This window comes from Chaetura pelagica, unplaced genomic scaffold (assembly GCF_000747805.2).
Source record: "Chaetura pelagica isolate M959 unplaced genomic scaffold, ChaPel_1.0 scaffold121, whole genome shotgun sequence".
In the NCBI taxonomy this organism is placed as follows: domain Eukaryota; kingdom Metazoa; phylum Chordata; class Aves; order Apodiformes; family Apodidae; genus Chaetura; species Chaetura pelagica.
The window spans coordinates 82190-104650 of NW_009954546.1; the positions used below are offsets into that span (position 1 = coordinate 82190).

General features: G+C 43.4%; 1 protein-coding gene across 2 annotated transcripts in view; it reads right to left on the reverse strand.

Moving 5' to 3' along the window:
* Positions 1–22240, reverse strand: part of KATNAL2 (katanin p60 subunit A-like 2) — a 26262-nt gene extending 4022 nt beyond the window's left edge. The window contains exons 1-12 of one of the 2 annotated variants that reach the window (XM_010005020.1): positions 22176–22240; positions 21624–21790; positions 17978–18014; positions 16957–17080; positions 16114–16209; positions 15175–15273; positions 14342–14419; positions 11456–11554; positions 10864–10927; positions 9228–9346; positions 7402–7493; positions 4375–4485 (exon numbers count right to left, since the gene is read on the reverse strand). In XM_010005020.1, coding sequence (XP_010003322.1) covers positions 4375–4485; positions 7402–7493; positions 9228–9346; positions 10864–10927; positions 11456–11554; positions 14342–14419; positions 15175–15273; positions 16114–16209; positions 16957–17080; positions 17978–18014; positions 21624–21790; positions 22176–22240 — 1151 coding nt within the window. Of the gene's footprint in view, positions 1–4374; positions 4486–7401; positions 7494–9227; positions 9347–10863; positions 10928–11455; positions 11555–14341; positions 14420–15174; positions 15274–16113; positions 16210–16956; positions 17081–17977; positions 18018–21623; positions 21791–22175 lie in introns of both variants that reach the window. The other variant, XM_010005019.1, reaches the window with a different exon arrangement.
* Positions 22241–22461: the final 221 nt, after the last annotated feature.

Genomic DNA, 22461 nt, shown 5'->3' on the forward strand with positions numbered 1-22461 from the left:
GGACAGCAATGTGCCCTTGTGGCCAAGAAGGCCAATGGTATATTGGGGTGAATTAAGAAGAGTGTGTCCAGCAGGTCAAGGCAGGTTCTCCTCCCCCTCTACTCTGCCCTGGGGAGGCCACATCTGGAGTGTTGTGTCCAGTTCTGGGCTCCCCAGTTCCAGAGGGACAGGGATTTGCTGGGCAGAGTCCAAGGGAGGCTACAAGGATGATGAGGGGACTGGAACATCTGTCTGATGAGGAAAGGCTGAGAGACCTGGGGCTGTTTAGTGAGGAGAAGAGAAGGCTGAGAGGGGACCTGATGAATGTCTCTCAATACCTGCAGGGTGGGTGTCAAGAATGGGCCAGTCTGTGTTCAGTGGTGCCTGGGACAGGACGAGGGGAAACGGCCCCAAGTGACAACACAGGAAGTTCCAGCTCAAGATGAGGAGCAACTTCTTTGCTGTGAGGGTGACAGAGCCCTGGGACAGGCTGCCCAGAGAGGTTGTGGAGGCTCCTTCTCTGGAGACTTTCCAGACCTGTCTGGATGCCTTTCTGAGTGACCTGCCTCAAGTTTTTTTTTGCCCTGCTCTGACAGGAGGGTTGGACTTGATGATCTTCAGAGGTCCCTTCCAACCCCTGACACTCTGTGATTCTACCGGTATAGCACATGATAAAGAAAACCAAAAATGGGCTCTCAAACCACCATCTAGGTGCCTGCTTAGGTTTTCCTCAGACCTCAGCATGCCTGGCTCTCAGCAGGAGCAGAAGTGTCCCTCTCCCAGTGGAGAACCTCTTGATTTGGGAGAGCTTGTCTCACATGCAGTGAGCCAAGGACAAGGAAAGAAAAGACTGAAAAACCTGATCAGTAGGAACTCAAGAGGACCACAGGAATTCACTCAGCTCCATTCCAGTACTTCTAATCGAGGCTTTAGATTTAAATACCACAATGAGCCAATCGATGGCTGTTGTTGTATTGATATGGTTATTGATATTTTTAGACTGTTTAAGATGCCATCCAACATTCAGGGCAACACCTCTCCAACCTGGTACAAAGAACCATGTTATTCACTGCTCTCCTTCCAAAAGCAGTTTTTCAGCCCCATCCAACCTGCTCTTCAACACTGCCAGGGATGGGGCAGCCACAGTTTCTCTGGGCAACCTGGGGCAGGGTCTTGCCTCTTTCAGTTTAAAACCACTATCCCTCATCCCATCACTCCTTACCCTTATAAAAAGCCCCTCCCCAGCTTCCCTGGAGCCCCTTCAGGCACTGGAAGGTGCTCTAAGGTCTCCCTGGAGCCTTCTCTTCTCCAGGCTGAACACCCCAACTCTCCCAGCCTGGCTCCAGAGCAGAGCTGCTCCAGCCCTCCCAGCATCTCCGGGGTCTCCTCTGGATTCACTCCAGGAGCTCTATGTTCTCCAATCTCAACCTCCCCTGGCAAAACTTGAGGCCATTTCCTCTTGCCCCATCCCTTGTTCCTGGGGAGCAGAGCCCGACCCCCCTGGCTCCAACCTCCTCTCAGGCAGCTGCAGAGCCAGAAGGTCTCCCCTCAGCCTCCTCTGCTCCAGGCTGAACACCTCCCCTTCTCCTGCTCCTCTTAGACCTTCCGCATACTGTCCTTCCTCACCCTCCTCCACTGTACACACTGTGCACTGCTGAGAGGGAAGGAAAGGGCTCTCTACAGGATCATCCCAGACATGACTTGGATTTTGCAGCTCACCTGGAACTCATCTTGGCTATGGGCTCACAGCTCCCAACAGGGCTTGGGCAGAAGGAAAGAGTTTCTCAGCCTGCACCGAAGCTCCACCCACCCCAAAGCAAGAGGGAGAGAGAAGGAACCATCAGGAAGCCTAGTGAAATGCACTAATACATTAGGGAACATCCACTACGTGGTTGAGGGTTATTTTACTTCTTGTCTAACAAGGTCTTTATTTTCTTGAATTAGGTTGAATTATTTCAACATGCAGTTTGGCAACAGAAAGTGCCTGGGTGAGGAGTCTCAGGAAGAGGGTTGGGCAGCAAGCCCAGGACAATGATCAGTATCTGTAGTGGAGCTTAGGGCAGGGTAAAGAGCTTTGTTTAGGCTTCTTTTCACTCATCTAAAAGCAGCTTTGTACTGATTTATTTTTTTATTTTATTATCAATAAATATCCAAGTTCAGCAAATCTCTTGAAATCCAGCTAAATACCAAAGCTTGTGAAGCCACAACCTCAGACTGTAGTCCAAGGAATTTTCAAAGTTGGTTCTCCAATGTATGCATATCTATCTATATATATATCTGTGCAGCTCAAATCTGGGTCTTCCAGTAGGACTGAATGTCCCCTAATGCACATTAAAATAACCTTGGAACATAGCTGAGATCTTAGAGGGGGGTTCAAACCCCACCAACCTCTCTGCAAGCCAAGTTCCTGGAGGCTGTGAGCCTCAATGAGGGTGTAAGATGCCCATGATTTTCACTAGCTTTCCAACCCCCTGGAACACCTTTCTGAGGACACCCTCAGCCACATTTTAGAGCATATTCTCTCTGGTTGGCACATTTCTGCCAGACAACCTAGTCATTACACTTGTTGAGAGGGCAAAATCCAACCTGCCCTTGAGAAAAAGGTTGTCAGGAGGATGGGGCCAAACTGTTCTCAGTGGTGTCCAGTGACAGAACAAGGGGCAATGGACACAAACTAGAGGTTTAACCTGAATACGAAAAAATACTTCTTTGCTCTGAGGGTGACAGAGCCCTGGGACAGGCTGCCCAGGGAGGCTGTGGAGTCTCCTTCTCTGGAGACATTCCAAACCCACCTGGACGTGTTCCTGTGGGATCTGCTCTAGGGGATCCTAGTGTAGCAGGGGAGTTGGACTAGATGATCTCCAGAGGTCCCTTCCAACCACCACCATTCTGTGATTCTGTGATGTTGAGAAAGTCCAAAAGGAAATTCTAAGCTCTCAGGTCTAAAACTTTCAAAACTGAAACTTGCTTCTCACAACAGCTCAGCTTCCACCCTTGTGCCACCACAGATCACCAGGTTCATGTGGAAACAGTTTCTCCAAAACAGAAATCTTGGTCATTCTCGATCTACCTTTTAACAGCTGTGTCACAGTTTCAAGGAAGCAATTAGCACATCAGAATTGCAAAACAATCCAAAACAAAATCTGCAAAACACTCAACCTTCTTCAAAGCCCACTGCATTCTGCATGAAAAGAAGTGTGGCCAGCAGGTCAAGGGAGTTTATTCTCCTTTACTCAGCTCTTCTGAGACCTCACCTGAAGTACTGGGTCCCCAACACAAGGACATGGAGCTGTTGGAGAGAGTCCAGAGGAGGCTCCGGAGATGCTGAGAGGGCTGGAGCAGCTCTGCTCTGGAGCCAGGCTGGGAGAGTTGGGGTGTTCAGCCTGGAGAAGACAAGGCTCCAGGGAGACCTTAGAGCACGTTCCAGTGCCTGAAGGGGCTCCAGGAAAGCTGGGGAGGGGCTTGGGACAAGGGCAGGGAAGGATGGAACAAGGGGGCACAGTTTCAAGCTAAAAGAGGGGAGATTGAGATGAGATATTGGAAACAGATTCTTTGGTGTGAGGGTGGTGAGAGCCTGGCCCAGGCTGCCCAGGGAAGCTGTGGCTGCCCCATCCCTGGCAGTGTTGAAGGGCAGGTTGGATGGGGCTTGGAGCGACCTGGGCTGGTGGGAGGTGTCCCTGCCCATGCAGGGGGGTTGGAACTGGAGGATCTTTAAGCTCCATTCCAACCCAAACCAGTCTGAGATTCTATAATGGTGATGATTTAAGGACAGCACATGACCTGGCAATTTTCTGCTTGACTCCCCAGGCATCCACAGTTGTTAGACTACAAATGTTACCTCTTCTACCTCATCTTCTCCTGTCTATCTTCTTCTCCGTACATGTCCTGCCCGTTTGGAGGATCAACATGAGGATGTGCTGTAGTACCAATCTTAAACCACTAATTCTTCTATTCTAAATTACATTGAGGAATCTGAAGAATTTTCTCCCTCAACTTTTAAAAGTCACATTTGATACCACTAAAATCCAACATTCCTATTTATGGAGTATCTTTCTAAGCACTAGATGTTTTAAGCACCTTACAGTTCCAGGCTGAAACCCTTCTTAGCTTAAACATAATAAATAACTTGCCTATAAAGTCAAATACTCCATTTTAAATATTAGCAGCTGGTAGGACCAGCGTATGTTGACTTTATTATGGATTATTTATTACGGATTATTCTCATGTGGCACAAATAGCAAGAACTGCAGAGTTTACAAGTGAAAGCTCCAAATTAATCTTTAAATGCTTTAACCAAGTATCAAAGCTTTTTCTGCAAAGGTCTCAATCAAATCTTTTATCTGTGCTTAGAAGCTCATGCAAACGTATTCAAAATGTACTCTCTGGATCTCTTACCATGGCAGATTGGAAGCTGCTAAAACAAACACAAGATCATCAGATCTGGCCAAGCCATCCATCTGCACCAGCAGTTCTGTCTTCATCCGTCGACTTCCTTCATGTTCACCACTACCAAGATTTAGAGAGATATTATTTGCTCAGTGCATTAAAATGATCATCTTTATTTATACTGTGTCATTCACAGCAACTGAGCCCTTCTCACAGCTTTGCCCCAGTTCCAAGCATGATTATGTTTCCATTTTGCTAACATCTAAGCATTCAAATCAAGCACTCTCATAATTACTTAAATGGACTCTTTTCAGTGCATTAAAGTGAGGAGAATAAACTATCACTGAAGCCAAATAAAGTATTTCTTTCTTTTTTTCTTCACTTTCATCTCTGCACAATGTACAAGTGAACTGGCAAACAGCTAAGGCTGTGATTGGAGGATCTGTATCAGAGAAGTTTTATAATGTGATAGTTGCTTTCAAATAATTAACAAACCTGCCTAGTCAGAGCAACCACTGGCATCTCTCTGTGAGTCCATGTTAAGTGGCCACACAAACATACACCTACTGCTGAACTCAGGGTTTTGCAATATCAGAGAACCACAGACTTCACAGACTGGTTTGGATTGGAAAGGACCTTCAAGATCATCTAGTCCCAACTCTCCTGCACAGGCAGGGACACCTCCCACCAGCCCAGGCTGCTCCAAGCTCCATCCAACCTGCCCTTCAACACTGCCAGGGATGGGGCAGCCACAGCTTCCCTGGGCAACCTGGGCCAGGCTCTCACCACCCTCACACCAAAGAATTTCCTCCTCATGTCTCACCTCAATCTCCTTTCTTCCAGTTTTAATCCATTCCCCCTTGTCCTCTCACTCCCTGCCCTTGTCCCAAGCCCCTCCCCAGCTTTCCTGGAGCCTCTTCAGGCACTGGAAGGTGCTCTAAGGTCTCCCTGGAGCCTTCTCTTCTCCAGGCTGAACACCCCAACTCTCCCAGCCTGGCTCCAGAGCAGAGCTGCTCCAGCCCTCCCAGCATCTCCGGGGCCTCCTCTGGACTCTCTTCAGTAGCTCCATGTTCTTCCTGTGCTGGGGACCCCAGCCCTGCAGGGGGGTCTCAGCAGAGCAGAGCAGAGGGGACAATCCCCTCCCTGGCCCTGCTGGCCACGCTGCTGGGGATGCAGTCCAGGACACGGGTGGGTTCTGGGCTCCAGGGCTCATGGGGAGCTTCTCAGCACCCAGCACCCCCAGGGCCTGCTCCTCAGGGCTGCTCCTGGTTCATTCTCCACTCAACCTGTATTTGTGCCTAGGATTGCCCTGACCCAGGTGTAGGACCTTGCACCTGACCTTGTTGAACTTCATGAGGTTTGCACAGGACCACTCATCCAGCCTGTGCTTCAATCAAAAACCAAACAGAAAAATATGCTGTCTGGAAACAAAGTGAAAAATGGGAAAGAGACCACCCAGAAAGAATCCTTCCTAAAAAAAAAATAAAAAAATGAGGAGGGGAAATTAAACAAAGTGCTAAGAAACCTGGCCCTGATCCAGGCAACCAATTTTGTCTGAAACCAGTTTGAACTCTTGGTTCCAGATGTGGAATTCTTGGCAACTCTAGGACTGAATCCAAAAGAAAAGCTCAGGCCTTCAGATGGTGAGAGAAGCAGTTTAGGCTTATTTCATGGGTGCTATGTTAGTATTTACTAAGGATATGTAAAATTAATTACATGACCTTAGATTAAAATCCTTATTAAAACGCATAATCCAGGGATGTTAATGAGAGCTTTTAAAATATATATATGCAGGTAAAATTTGGGCCATCATTTACAGCTATGAAGTGACAGTTATTACAGATTGTAGCTTTATGATATGTCATCATCTATTTACACACCTTTGTGAGTGCATAATTTACAGTACATAAAATCCACTGTAATGAGTCCCTAGTGGTTATGATAATATGTTTATATTTCTCCTCCTTCTTCCTCATCCCTAACCTAGTAGGTGTGTCTGTCTACACCATGGATGAAAGTAGTAACATCCCATACCTGCATCTGGAAGTTCTGACAATGCCACCAAAATCTATCCCATTAATGAAAAAGCCATTCTTCTAGGTAAACTCCATCTTACCCTGCTTTGCCTAAACCTGTGCATAATGGCACAAAATCAGCTGCTTCTTACTCACCTCTCTAACAAATCTGTCGTTTCCCCTTCCCCGACTTTTTTTCCACTTGAAATCCCTTATTTTAAAGTGCAGCAACACTGGTGATACACTCTTGAACATCCCTCCTTCTCATTCATGGCCTTGCTGGACCCACAGTCCCTTGCTGATCTTCCCACAACCTTTCAAACGTGCTTCTCTACTGATCTTTTCTAAGGGCAGGGATGAATAGGACAAGGGAAATGGTTTCAAGCTCAAAATCTCATTTAGATGAGATATGAGGAATAAATTAATTTGCTGTGAGGCTGGTGAGAGCCTGGCCCAGGTTGCCCAGAGAAGCTGTGGCTTCCCCATCCCTGGCAGTGTTGAAGGGCAGGTTGGATGGGGCTTGGAGCAGCCTGGGCTGGTGGGAGGTGCCCCTGCCCGTGCAGGGAGGTTGGGACTGGATGATCTTGAAGGTCCCTTTCAATCCAAACCAGTCTGGAATTCTATGATGTCTACTGTGAGTGAGCTTCACCTCACTCTTTAAATACCCCCAGCTTTTGGAGATGATGTTTGGACAATTAAAAACTGCCAGGCTCCTAAAGTTGACAAGAGAACAAAAAAAAACCAAACCCAAACAACCCAACTGAATAAAAAGTTTTGAATGTTACAATTACCACTCAGAGCAACTATCACATCAATAAAATCTGTAAGTCTTAAAACATTCATGTTCACGTTTATGGAGTGGCTTGAGGCTTCAGTTTAGCCAAGATTTGTTCCTAACAGGTACAATGGAGGTTTGAACATTGGTCAGCACCTGAACACGCACCCACTGTTAAAAAGGTGGAATAAAAAGGGGAGGGATAAATATTTTCCTAAAGCCATAGCAAGTGGTGTCAGCAGTTACCTAGGAGCAGTGCCTCTTTGACTCATCACTGACTCCAGCGCACCCAAGAAAATGGTGGAAGGAGCATGGTACCGGGCAAGCTCGAATAAAACCTGTTTTAGAGAGAAGAATAAATGCGAAAGAAAAGATAAACTAACACAAAAAGGCACATAAATAACAGCACCCACACTCCAAACTTGTAGGGCAAAAAGGGATATCTGCTGGGAAAAAAAGCTCTGGGATAGGCTGAGGGTCCCTGAATCCTCTGAAATTCTGAAAGGCTTGTAAAGGAGATAGAAAGAACCAAGCCTTGTAATCATGTCTTTATATGTAAATCTTTCTGGGTAAATCCTATTAGAGTACCCTGAGAATAATGGGATAGAAGAAAATGATCCATCAGAGGATGCTGGGAACTCCTAAATTCGTATCAGAGATTAAACATCCCTCTTTTGTTGTTGCTGCATTTGTAGGGTTTTTTAAATAAGGATTTGAGAAAAAACAACACCACCTAAAAGTCAGCTGACCCACAATGAAAGAAAATGGACTGATTCTCTTGGTGAGAATCAAGAAGTTATTTTGTTTTTCCAAACATAAACTGCTTGAACAATCCAGATTAAAAAATGCAGCATTAATCTGACACCAGAAAAAATCTGGGTCTGCCCTTTATGAGAAAGATGCCTCATCTGTTTTTCTGTGAAGGTGGGGAGACTTATTTTAGCAATAAGAACATATTGTTGTTCTTCTCCAGTGAAGTGCTCTTTGACTTTAAAAATAAGTATCACTAACAACATATGTTAATCCAGCTTTCTTTTTTAATCTGAGCACTTTAAACCCCCCAAATTTCAACAGAGAGATATTCTTTTCTACCCTTTGGATATGAAACACAGGGTTAAAATTATTCGCCCAGAGTCACAAGTAGCTCATGACCAGTCTATAATTTTACTACAAATCTAAAATAGAAAATCACACCAATGCAGCTGAGAAGTGAGGAAAACAGGATAAGGGAGGGAGAGGACAAGGGGGAATGGTTTAAACCTGGCAGAGGGGAGATTTAGGTTGGACATTAGGAGGAAATTCTTTGGTGTGAGGGTGGTGAGAGCCTGGCCCAGGCTGCCCAGGGAAGCTGTGGCTGCCCCATCCCTGGCAGTGTTGAAGGGCAGGTTGGATGGGGCTTGGAGCAACCTGGGCTGGTGGGAGGTGTCCCTGCCCATGCAAGGGGTTTGGAGCTGGATGATCTTGAAGGTCCTTTCCAACCCAAACCAGCCTGGGATTCTATGATTCTATGCTTGCTGCTTGCTTGTCAAGATGTAAAAATATGTCTATCTACTTACCATCAAACTATTTTCCTTCCAACAACATGACATCTGCATTTGACTGTAAGATCTTTGTGACAAGGGAATTCTTTGCCAATTCTGTGCCCTGAAGACTAAGAATAGTAGGGAATTTGGGAATCCAAATAGCATTTTGTAGGGAACCCAAGAGCAAATCCTTGCAGAAAGGACGTGAAGCACTTTGAAGGGGTCACTAAGCAAACAGTGTTATATTAGGAACTCTGTTGGCCTGTCTCTTATTAAGTGAGTCAGAAATCTTTGCTGCCTTCAGGAATCTGCTTCATCTAACAGAATTAAAATTCCACAGCAAGAATCCACTGTGAGGCTTCTGCAGCAGAGCTGTTATTCCCATTTTAAGAACTGGATATGAACAGAGTCACATGCTTTGTCCAAGACAGGAAATATTCTGAGTATCTCAGGAACACTGACTTTCCAGGACTGTATTAAACTCCATAATTTTATTATAAATATAGATATACATAATTAACTTATAATGAATAAAATAGTAATTCTTACCCGGACAAGTTTTTCTGAATCACCCCTCCACTTGCTGACAATGGTTGATGCTGATATGTTGAAAAAGGTTGTGTTGCATTCTGTGGCAACAGCCTTAGCAAGCAAAGTTTTCCCAGTACCTACAAAAAACAGCATTGAAGAAATTCACTCTCTAAAGAAATTATGTGCAGATGTTTGAATAATTCCCCTCTTTAGATCCACTAAACCAGAAAAAATCATAGAATCCCTGAATGGTTTGGATGGAGAGGGATCTTTCAAGGCCATCTGCAACTAGACCAGGTTGCTCAGAGCCCCATCCCACATAACCTGGAATGTTTCCAGGAATGGGGCATCTAAATAGGCACAGGAACAGATGGAATGTAGTGCAGTGATAGCTTTTGCAGCCTGACTCAGGCAGTGCCCTTTGTCCTTTCCCAGCCTCACCCATGGTGGTTGTGCTGGTGTCAAAGCAGAGCAGAGGGAGCAGTGAAGCTGTGCTGACAAGGACAACACCAGCTAGAACAGCAGTGGGCAAAGCTTCCACCCCATTTCCAAAATGTAGAAGAAAGAGAGAGAGAGAGAGAGAGAGAGAAAGAGAGAGAAAGAAAGAGAGAAAGAAAGAGAGAAAGAGAGAAAGAGAAAGAGAGAAAGAGAGAAAGAGAGAAAGAGAGAAAGAGAGAAAGAGAGAAAGAGAGAAAGAGAGAAAGAGAGAAAGAGAGAAAGAGAGAGAGAGAGAAAGAAAGAAAGAAAGAAAGAAAGAAAGAAAGAAAGAAAGAAAGAAAGAAAGAAAGAAAGAAAGAAAGAAAGAAAGAAAGAAAGAAAGAAAGAAAGAAAGAAAGAAAGAAAGAAAGAAAGAAAGAAAGAAAGAAAGAAAGAAAGAAAGAAAGAAAGAAAGAAAGAAAGAAAGAAAGAAAGAAAGAAAGAAAGAAAGAAAGAAAGAAAGAAAGAAAGAAAGAAAGAAAATCTTTATTGCAGTACTGTGTCCAGGTCCAGTGCTGGGGTCCCCAACACAAGAAGGACATGGAGCTTCTGGAGAGAGTCCACTTTTGGTTTTGAACTGGTTTCAAACTGCAAGAGGAGAGATTTACATTAGATATTCAGAATAAATTATTTCTGAGAGAAGTGAGAGCCTGGCCCAGGTTGCCCAGAGAAGCTGTGGCTGCCCCATCCCTGGCAGGGTTGAAGGGCAGGTTGGATGGGGCTTAGAGCAACCTAGTCTAGCAAAAGGTGCCCCTGCCCATGCAGGGGGGCTGGATCTAGATGGTCTTAACATCCCTTCCAATCCAAACCAGTCTTCCATTTTATGACATTTTCATTCAGAAGGTGAGTCCATGTCAGATTTATTCACATTTTGTAAGATCAGGCCAAGCCAAACTTCATTAAGATAGCCCAAGCTGAGTAAAAGCAGAGGCATAACATGAGGTCTCTCCTCTGAATCCTTAGAGCAAGTATGATTTTTTTTTAAATATTCAAGTGTAGAAGCAGCCAAGGCTTGTGAGAAAGGCAGCTGGTCAGGTTTGATCACCCACAATCGTCTCCTTTCATTTCACCTTCCAGAACCTGTTTTTTACCAACACATTTGATCTAATTACTGACTTAACTGTAGGACAAAAGCAGAACTGATAAAAAAATGGATATGGTATAAAGCTCTTCATACCTGGTGGTCCATACAGCAATAATCCTTTCCAAGGAGACAGAATGCCTGTAAACAGCTGGGGGTACTGAGGAAAACAAAATACAATAATTCAGAGATTAAAAATGTATCACCTATAACAAAATGCAAGGGACTCTAATCCCTACCCCACTGCTCCTAACGCATTCAGGAAACCTAAGAAATTTGAAGAGAGAGGAATAAAAAGCCCATACAAAACAATGTAATATATATGATCTGAGTACTGAGAAAAATACTGTAGTTAGCATTTGAAATCTGTTTTAAGTGAATTTTTGGTTGGATGTGGTCTTCCAGAAGTAATTTTCCATTGTGTTAACACAGGCCAAGTCCAGCACCTCTTACATTACTGTAAGTACCAAAGAACAGGACCCAATGCTTACAATTTCAATATTGAAAGACCATTTTCCTAGAGAAGAATGCATCTGCCATTGCCAGATGGAAGAGAAACCACACCAGTTCTAATATGGACTGCCTACAAAAGTCCTGAAGCAGTAAGAACTCCAAAACACTGCTGTAATGACAAGGAAAATGCTAACAAGCCCAGGGCTTGTTTTCTGAAACATGTTTAGCTCCTTACCCTTATGGGATAAACCACTGCTTCCTTGACTAGCCTTTTAGCTGCATCCAGTCCAATGATATCATCCCACTTCACGTTGGGATTATGGAGATAAATGTCCTGCAACACACATGGCATTCCATTAGCAAAACTTCTTCTGCACCAGGATAACCACCTCTGGCAAAGCAAATCAGCTCAGTTAAAAAGTAACGGTGCCACTGAGCGATACAAACTCTTGTTTCTCCCCACCTGCTTCCTTTCCTCATAAGAGGAAACCATACAAGGAAAACACATCTACAGAAGTGTCTATAGAAATTCTTTAGAATGCCCTCAGTTTTGCCCGGAGCAGGTGCACTGCCAAGTGTATATGCTGAGCACATCTGCTTCCCGCTTATCTGCTCTCTGTGGGATGGATTTAGTAGCCAGCTACAACATGGAGAGCTACTGGATGTTTTGGTGATGACCAAAGAAGGTGAAAGGTGGCCAAACACTGAAACAGGCTTCCTAGAGAGGCAGTCAATGCCCTGAGCCTGACAGTGTTTTAAGAGGCATTTGGACAATGCCCTTAACAACAGGCTCTAACTTTCGGCCAGCCCTGAACTGGTCAGGCAGATGGACTAGATGATCATTGTAGGTCCCTTCCAACTGAAATTTCTATTCTATCCTATTCTAAAAAAATGTATAAGCCATAGGAGCAATGTGTTTGATCTCTGCAACTAGAAAGGAGGTTGGAGCCAGGAGGGTCGGGCTCTGTTCTCAAGGAACAAGTAATAGGACAGGAGGAAATGGGCTCCAGTTGTTCCAGGGGAGGTTGAGATTGGATATTAGAAAAAAAAATCTTCACTGAAAAGGGTAAGTAAACACTGGAATGGGCTTTCCAGGCAGGTGGCTGAATCTCCACGCTTGAAAGTGTTGAAGAGACTTGCAGATGTGGTGCTGAGGAACATGGTTTAAGCATTGGATTTGGTAGAGTTGGGTTATTGTTGGAATTGATGATCGTAAAGGGCTTTTCCAACCAGAACAATTCTGTGATTCTGTGTTGGCTCATATTTACATCCACCTTCTGAAAACCTGCAACCAAAGCAGCCTGATAATTAAAATTATGTCTTAGTCTTCGAGTTCCAACACCCTTTGGCAGTCATTTTCCAGTGCATTTCTCTTACCTCTTTTTTGAACATACTTATTCTATAGTAATGAGTTCTACAGCTTAACCATACGAAAAGTGAAAATACTTTCATTGGTTTTAAACTTGATGCTCAGTAACTTTATGGCTGTGCCTATTACTTTTATTATTACTTATAAGTAACAGTGAAAAATTCCTATTTACTCCATACTATGAAAGATTTTATATACTGCAAGAAACTCTGTAATTAGTCTATGCCCTGAAGCACTCACTAAATTAATTTCATTTCATCCATCAAGCTTCCCAAATACTGTCTGAATCTTTCCATTTGCCTTGGTGACAGTTGGTGGTGTCGCATCCCAGAAAGTAACTGTTCTGCAGAAAGTATCATATTCTCAGTACAAATCCTTGGGTTAAATTCTGCTCTCCAATAAGGACAGGCAGTCCCCAGAGACTGAAGAAAAAGTATTTGTTTGGGTGTGAGGGGAAAATTTGACTTACTACAGTTAGAGCAATTATTTATATAGAGTAAATTACACTTTCCCTTTCTATTAACAGCAAATTAGGATAAATCAGGTTTACGATACTAAGTAGAGACTTCCGTGTTTCCAAATTAAAGTAGATTGTGTTGTGAAACAGATACCACATGCTATTTATTTTTACTGACTTACACAGTGTTGATTACCATAGCAACTAGAAACACACCAGCACCATTTAAAGAAACGTATCATAACAAAGGCTAAAGGGACCCCACTGCTTTTGCTGAAGTAGCAGCAAGAAAACACTATTTTAAAGGTTCACCATAAATTAAAAACCAGACAAGAATGGAAATGATAATGAGGATGTTCTTCCTTTAGGGTTGGAAATCTCCTAGACTTCAGTTGTACTAAACTGCAAATGCAAAACTTGCAGGCCAAGAATTTGGGCTATGAAAATCAGTCAGCAAAAGTCTTCCAGGCTTTTTTAAACAACTGATTTTAAGTATGTGGGAGCAAGAGCTGATACCATTTCTGATGCTTATACCCAGAAAGAGTCACAACACTATAAAATATAGTGATCCTATGAAGCTTTCTGGGATTTGGGAGGTGATGCATGCAATGCATTTACCTGCTTCATAGCCCAGGGCTTGTTTGATAGGTTGCACCTCGACCCATGAGTGAAATGAAAAGATGGTGCCAATGTTGGGATTCTTCCCAGGTGCCAAAGTGCCCATCCGGGAAGAATTCCCAGTCTGCCCTGGGATATGGTGTGTTACTGCTGCTGCTCCTGCAGTCCTGTGTTGGGATGAGGGGAGGGCAAGAGCCTCCAGTGAGTAACAGCATCTGTCAACTGCACCAAGCAAGAAAAGAATGTGGGAGTATCAGTGTATGATGATTTTGGCACATGGTATCTGGTGGATAAACTCAGGATATTGCTGTAATAGTGCCACACTGAATACATCCATAAATCCCCCCTTGTGGTTTTTTTTTTTCCAGAGAAGTATTGCACATTTTCTGTAGCAAGAAGAACAAAGGGAAAAGCTACAAGTCTCATGGGTACAGCATGATTAGATTATGTGTTTCCCACTAGAAATGAATAGCCTTAGTTACTTTCTCCCATTGTGTATCAGAAAGAAACATCATTACATGTAAAGAAATTATTTGCTGGGAGCTGCATGATAAGAAAAACAACTTGCACATGCAAGAATAAACACCATCAGTGGTAGCAACAAGAAACAAACAGTGTTCTCAGGTGACAAAGACAAGTAAGATCTCTACATAACATAAATGGAGCTCTGATCTTACTTTGCTTACAACTGTTGCAAGTTCTCTCATCTCACCAGTCATGCCAATAAAAGCACTAAGGGGTTTCAGCAGTCGTTCCTAAAAAGGACAAACAGAAGTTCTTGTCAGAGTTAAATTATTTTTAAGCAGATGAACTATGGAATAGTTTCAAAAATAGTTTCAAAAAATTACATTGTAATAACATCAATGTTTAAAGCTGTAGAAATGGGGATAATCACACAGATTTTGATGTAAGCCACATTTGCAGTAACTCGTCTTTTCCCCTGACAGAATCTAATCCTGAATTAACAGGAAAGCCAGCAGCTCTCTTGTTGCACACGTGGTCCTACACATGCCCTACACAGATTAAGAGGAGTGAGAACTGGAAACATGGCTCACCTCTGTGCCCATACTCTGTTCTGAAGGTCTCTTCCAGTGTAGCAGTGGGTGGAGGGGCACTGAGGAAGCTGGATGTGCTGTCCTAGACACTGTGGCTTATGTCAAGGAGTGATTGCTGTAAATTTTCTATCTCAACCATCTAAACTTATCTTGTCTCAGCTGAGGTGAACACTAAATAACCTACTGAATCCAAAGGAAGCAGAATTTTGCCCTCAGATGTTCTGTAGGTTTCTGCAAGTACTTTGTTTTGTGAATCCTAAGGTATTATTTGCATTTATTGTCTTGTTCAAAGAGCAAAGAACTGTTCACAAATTGTCCACATGAGAAATAAATACACCACCCAGAAATCTAAGCCCTCTTTAGCACGTGGAGACAACATTGTTATGCTATTTTATTTTGCTCCTTGTTATACAAAACTGGTGTTCATTGGACAGAAGTATAAACAAAACACTTACTGAAGGATCTGGGTCACAGTTAAGGCTGTTCAGAGCTATTCCATATGATGATCCTTTGACAGCATCCTGAATCATCTCATGGAAGTCAATTATTTGGCCCTAAATGGAGGAAATAAAGTTGTGAATAATCTTATCGCCTCCTAAAGGAGGAAATAATGTGTTACCAGGATGGTAGCTCTTCTGTTAAATCTGCATTGGGCCAAATTTTGCTTGCCATTACAGCAATGGATATTCTTTCTGCACATGCAGTCCTAAATACTACAAAATCTGACCACAGAATCTGTGGTAGCAATGGGAAAAGAATAAACAACTCCTCAGTCATGGCAACAAGTTAACTGCAGAGCCTCTTCTCATCTCATTCAGGAATTTGAAATTTATCTTCAATTGTAGGTATTACCACTGGCTTTTAAAAACAGAAATATTTTTTCCTTCTTGACATTATTTGAATTAGTATTTAATGGAAGCAGAGCCTCCTAAGGAAAGAATTACCACCCAAACCAGAGAATCATTAAGGTTGGAAAAGACCTCTAAGATCCTCAAGTCCAACCATCAACCAAACACCACCATGCCAACTAAGCCATGCCCTGAAGTGCTGCATCCACAAGTTTTTTGAACAGCTCCAGGAATGGTGACTCCACCACTTCCCTGGATAGCCTGTTCCAGTGCCTGACCACTCTTCCAGTAAAGAAACTTTTCCTAATGTCCAATCTGAACTTCCCCTTGTGCAACTTGAGCCCATTTCCTCTCATTCTATCACTGGTTAGGAGGGAGAAGAAACTGACTCCCATAAAACTGACCCTTCAGCTAATTATACAAGAACATTTTATATCAAAATAGACAGAAAAAGGTCACACTTATATGATATTTGTGAAAAACTTTCATGTGTTTTTTTCTACAGGCACATTTCTATCATAAATCACACACTAGCTTTCCACCAACCCTTCTTGGATGAGCGCTGTCTCCTGCAGTTCTGTTGACTGCTGAGATTGTTAAGCCAAAGTCATACTCCTCCAGAGAACCTGCACTGTCATTGTTCTACAGAAAGAAATCAGTTTTACAACAGGTTTGTTGCCAAGTAGATGAGCTGCACATATCCAGTTAGGATTATCTTCCCACCTCTTTACCCACACCCACGTGAGCTGTATCATGGAAGTTCACAGAATCATGGAATGGTTGGGGTTGGAAGGGACCTTAAAGCTCATCCAGTTCCAACCCCCTGGACACCTCCCACCAGCCCAGGCTGCTCCAAGCCCCATCCAACCTGCCCTTCAACACTGCCAGGGATGGGGCAGCCACAGCTTCTCTGGGCAACCTGGGCCAGGCTCTCACCACCCTCACAGCAAAGAATTTCCTCCTAATGTCTCACCTAAATCTCTCTTAAGAAAGAGGAAAGAGAAAGGAAATTTAATGGAAAACACAACATGGAAAACCACAGAGCCAAATTACTGCCTCCATCTCTAACACCTTATGCCCTGTGAAGACACAACTAACACAAGACTTTCTGTTTGGGGTGATGTGTCTTGCTTTCTGGCACTACTGGGTGAATTTACTGGTGTTCATGGGAAAACTGGTTGCTTTCAGCATAGGCTGGACTATTTGACTCCTCTAATTTTTGCCTGTGACTTGATCCCCAACTCCCAGCCAGAGAGCATATTCTCCTTAAGTCTTGCCTTACTAATCTTTACATTACATAATTAGTAAAATCTCATACTCTCTTGCTGTCTAAAGTCTCTCACAGTAAACCCACACCTGTAAAAATGCTAAGATAAAACATGTTTAAACCTGTTTGAGGCTCTCCTTGGTGGATAATTTTAATTCTGTTTTGCTCCCAGGTGAAGTTTTTGACAATGGTCGTTGCACTGTCTGATGTTTGAGCCTTGGGAGATTCTGAGAAGAGCTTGCTGCCCTAGTATTAAAAAAAAATGTATCTTCAAAAGCATTCACAACTTTTTTTCTTTTTTCCCTTCAAAATACCAAAAGATGAAAAGGCAGAGTTTTCAAATAAAGCAGTCTGGAGGTAACTTTACTCCCACTGAAGCTAAGGCATCAATTTCAATAATATAAGTATAGAATCACAGAATCATAGAGTGGTTTGGGTTGGAAGGGACTTCAAAGTTCCAACCCCCCTGCATGGTCAGGGATACCTACCTCCAGACCAGGTTGCTCCAAGCCCCATCCAATCTGCCCTTCAACACTGCCAGGGATGGGGCAGCCACAGCTTCTATGGGCAACCTGGGCCAGGGTCTCGCCTCTTTCAGTTTAAAACCATTATCCCTCATCCCATAACTCCTTACCCTTATAAAAAGCTCCTCCCCAGCTTTCCTGGAGCCCCTTCAGGCACTGGAAGCTGCTCTAAGGTCTCCCTGGAGCCTTCTCTTCTCCAGGCTGAACACCCCAACTCTCCCAGCCTGGCTCCAGAGCAGAGCTGCTCCAGCCCTCCCAGCATCTCTGTGGCCTCCTCTGGACTCTCTTCTGTAGCTCCATGTCCTTCCTGTGCTGTGGACTCCAGAACTGGACATAGTGCTCCAGGTGGGGTCTCCCAGCAAATTCAATGCTTACTGATTTCAAACACACCACTACTTGAGCCACACTACAGAAACTTTGTAAATTGCCTGCATCTCCATTTGTGAAATAAGCCTTTATTTTCCTCTAATCCATACAGAAAAATTCACCATGCAGCCAGCAACTTGATTCTAAGCTTCAGCTTTGGGATCACAACATCATTTTAACCACACAGCATATTGCTTTTATAGCAATAAATTGTCTAGCCAGAAACACACACCCCCTCCCCAGTTTTTCATACCTTCTTGGTCTTCCTCCAGTTCTCAGCTGTTTATTTTCTGCTGTGGCAAAAATTAATATTAAAATGGAAACTAAATATTAAAAGGGCCACTTGATATTTTGCTCCCCCTCCAAAATATAATATTTTTGAGCATACATTAATAACCTTGGAAATAACAATGCATAAACAGGAAGAGAATACAGGAAATACAAGCCTGCAAAAAACTTGTGAAAACAAATTGAAACTGGAGAGACCAGTTTGGTTTCAGGCTTGTTAAATTTTAGCTTCATTCAGTCTTTGGTTTCCTTGCTTACATTTTAAAACCACTATCACTTTCACAGTAAAATGGTCACTACCAGAAATTACATTAAACGCAATGAACTAATTTAATATAACACAGGAAGATTATTTAATGCTAATAACTTTTTCATTGCTGAACTGGGAAATATGAATTTCCCTTCTTCATCACAGTAATTTTATCATGCTCAACTTACCAAGACATCATAAATGTCACATTGCAATGGTGGTAATCAAACTGTGTTTTTGGACTTATATACAAAAACTTAGGTTTTGGACTTACATAATTTGAAAAAGTATCTGTCAAAAAAGCTTTTTTCAGAAAATGTCAAGCTCACAAAGCCCAGATGTGATCTCATAAAACCAAGGGCCTGAATCATATAAGCACAGAACAACACAATTGTTTTGGATGGAAAAGACCTTTAGGACCATCCAGCCCAACCACTCCCCCAGCCCTGCCAAGGCCACCCCTGCCCCATGTCCCTCAGCACCACATCTACACGGCTTGGAACCCCCTCCAGGGATGGGGACTCCAGCCCTGCCCTGGGCAGCCTGGGCCAGGGCCTGACAACCCTGGCCAGAAAGAAATGCTGCCCAACATCCCAGCTCAGCCTCCCCTGGCACCACTGCAGCCCATCTCCTCTTGTCCCATCCCTTGTTCCTGGGGAGCAGAGCCCGACCCCCCTGGCTCCAACCTCCTCTCAGGCAGCTGCAGAGCCAGAAGGTCTCCCCTCAGCCTCCTTTGCTCCAGCCTGGACACCCCCAGCTCCCTCAGCTGCTCCTCCTCACCCTTGTGCTCCAGACCCTGCCCCAGCTCCCTTGCCCTTCTCTGGACACGATCCAGCCCCTCCATCTCCTTCTTGTCCTGAGGGGCCCAGACCTGACCCCAGGATTCCAGGTGCCCCCTCCCCAGGGCCCAGCACAGGGGGACCAGCCCTGCCTTGCTCTTGCTGGACACACCAGTGCTGACACAAGCCAGGATGCTGGTGCCTTCTGGGCCACCTGGGCACACACTGGCTCATGTTCAGCTGCTCTCAACCAACACCCCAGGTCCTTTTCCTCTGGGCACTTTCCAGCCTCTCTTCCCCAAGCCTGGAGCGTTGCCTGGGGTTGGTGTGACCCAAGGGCAGGACCCAGCACTTGGCCTTGGTGAACCTCACACAATTGGCCTTGGCCCATTGAAATGCATCTAAATGTTCCAAAATACATCTCCTACCAGTGTTCTCTTGCACATGAGTTCTATGGGTTCCCCATAGAAGTCTCATAAAAAATCTGGCTTTTCATGGCTTGGATGAGAACATGACCTGTTGGATCAAGCACTGGTTGGACAGTCAGGCCCAAAGAATGGTGCTCAATGGAGTCAAATTCAGCTGGCCCAGGAGGCCAAGAAAGCCAATGGCATCTTGACTTGTATGAGAAATAGTGTGACCAGCAGAGATAGAGAGGTGATTGTCCTCCTGTGCTCAGCACTGGTGAGTCCACACCTGGAGCGTTGTTTCCAGTTTGGGGCTCCTCAATTCAAGAGAGATCTCAAGGTGCTGGAGTGAGTGCAGAGGAGGGCAACAAAGCTGGTGAAGGGCCTAGAGAATCAATCTGATGAAGAACACTTGAAGGAGCTGGGAATGTTTAGTTTGAGAAACAGGAGGCTGAGGGGAGACCTCATCAGTCTCTTCAACTACCTGAAGGTCATTGTAGAGAGGTTGGTGCTGGTCTCATCTCACTGGTAATTAGGGTGACAGAACAAGAGGGAAGGGCTTCAAGCTGCAACAGGGCAGGTTTAGATTGGACATTAGGAACAATTTCTTCACAGGAAGAGTGGTCAGACACTGGAACAGGCTGCACAGGGAGGTGGTGGAGTCACCACCCCTGGATGTGTTTAAGGGTCATTTGGATGTACTGTTGGTGGAGATGGTTTAGGGGAGAACTTTGCAGAGTAGGGATGATAGTTGGACTTGGTGATCCCAAGGGGCTTTTCCAACCTGAATGCTTCTGTGATTCTCTGATTCTTTTATCAGACCAATGGCACAATCTAAGACAGGTGGGAAACTACCAGGCTGGAGCTTCTCAAGAGAGACACAAGCAGGAAGGAGGCTGCTTATGCTTTATGGAAAAATGATGACACAACCCTGCCAGCCTGGTTGCCCTTACCCAAGCCCAGAACTGAAGAGTGCTCCAGGTTTGAGTAGCTTTACTGACCCAAAAATGGGTACTGAGAGCTTCTAAGTATCTCAGAATGGCTATTTGGAAACTGCTTGTTCACTTGGATCATGGATCAAGTCTTGGTTGCCACACAGTTTGAGTATGATGTGACAAATGCTTTGTAATACATTTTCCTTCTTGACTCCTAAGAAATTCCTTTGGTTTTGTCCTGCAAGGCTGCTCCTCTTTGTTCTAACACCAATCAATAAGTTCTAGTCATAAACCCATTTTTCATGCAGATAATGTTTGCTTCCAGCCAGTAATGATCTTCTGCATCACTGTGAATGTCATTATGACTTGTAGCTTTAGTATCTTTCAAAATCATTTCACCTATACAAGTGATTTTATTATATTTATATAATGTTTCATTTACCAGTGATTTCAAAGTTGCTGGCAATCATATGAAATGATGACAACTGCTCAGAGACATTCCCTGGCTAATCATCCCCTGCTCTAATGATTATATTTTTCTTACAGAACAGGCAGAGATGTTGATGTTTCCTGCACTCTCCAAGCTCTTCATAACTGACTCTTAAACAGTTGTTCTTATTGTTTCTAGAAGTTACATTTTGTGCTCAAGTACAAAACCATTCAGGCTCTCAAGAGTCATAACAAAACATTTGTGTTCTGATTTGCCTCATTCTGTATCATTCATTTGTACCTCAGACTTTAAGTCCTTTGGAACAAATAAATCTATTTACTTCTAGTATACAAAACTATGCAAAACAAATGGTTAATGAAACTACTGGTGATAAACTTCTAAGCACTAGCTTGGATGAGATAGTATATAATATTTCATTTAAGTGGTTTATTTTAATGTAAAATTAAAACGAAAATAGAACAGACTTAGTATTCTCTTCTCAGGAGAAGAAAGTGATTATATCCATGACACAACACTTTCTGCTTGAATGGCATTGCCCAATATCAAGGCATTTTTTTTAAAGGGAGAAAAATATCACTCTCTTTCCTCTGTATAAAGAGAGAAGGAAGAGCAGAAAGTCTTAAAGCTCCATCTCTCAATTCTTAGGTCCTATGTGCTAGAACTACACCTCTGTAAGTGATTTCAGACATTAAATGCTGACATATACGAGAAGGGCAGTGAGCATATCAGGTAAATACACAATTTAGGCTTTGGAAACAAAAGCTTCCTTTTTGGAGCACAGCCACATACCTGTGTCCATGACCTTTTTGGTAATTTTAGGATACTTTTGAAATTTCACAAAGTAATAGCTTTCATATTCCATCAAAATCGTCTCAAGGTCAACATTGTCACAAACTTCAAAGCCACGTAAACTTAATCTTGTCTCTTGTTCCAAAGCATTTGCAGCATCGACATACCTGGTAATTTAAAAAGCAACAAAGATCAAAACCAGAGTTACCATCTTACTCTGATTTTTGAGAGAAAAAGCAAACAATAGCATCAGTAAGAGTATGATATTTTTAACCTGTCCACAACTCTGTTCATTATAAAAGCATAAACTCTATTTCAAAACCCTTTGCTGATTGCTCTGCAGTGTTTTAAAATTATATAGGATATTTTTGTTCCAGAAACTGAAACAATTCAGCAAAGTAAACAGCCAAGATATGTAACAGTAGTTTACCTTTCTCACATCAAACCAAAGGGCCATGCTGTCTATCCACCCAAAAGAGGACAGAAGGACACATGGGAGGTCAGACACACACAAACGCACAAATGTAGAGCACTATTATTTTAAAAACATACCCTTCCTCCATTAAATAATGCAAAATTAGAATGAGGAGATTTTTTCGACGAGCTTCTGTTCGCATCTCATCCTGTGAATTAAGACAGAACTCTAGATCAAATGTAATATTCTCTTTATTGCTGTAAACAGCATCAAACATAGCCTGTGGAAACAAGCAAATTAAGACAACAGCATGTAAGAACTGTAAAACAACTCAGTGTTAATAAACAGAAGGAAAGTGGTTTTCAGTATAATTTTTCTTACCCATTATCAGGGCTACTCAGAGAAAAATTTTTTGAGGTTGAA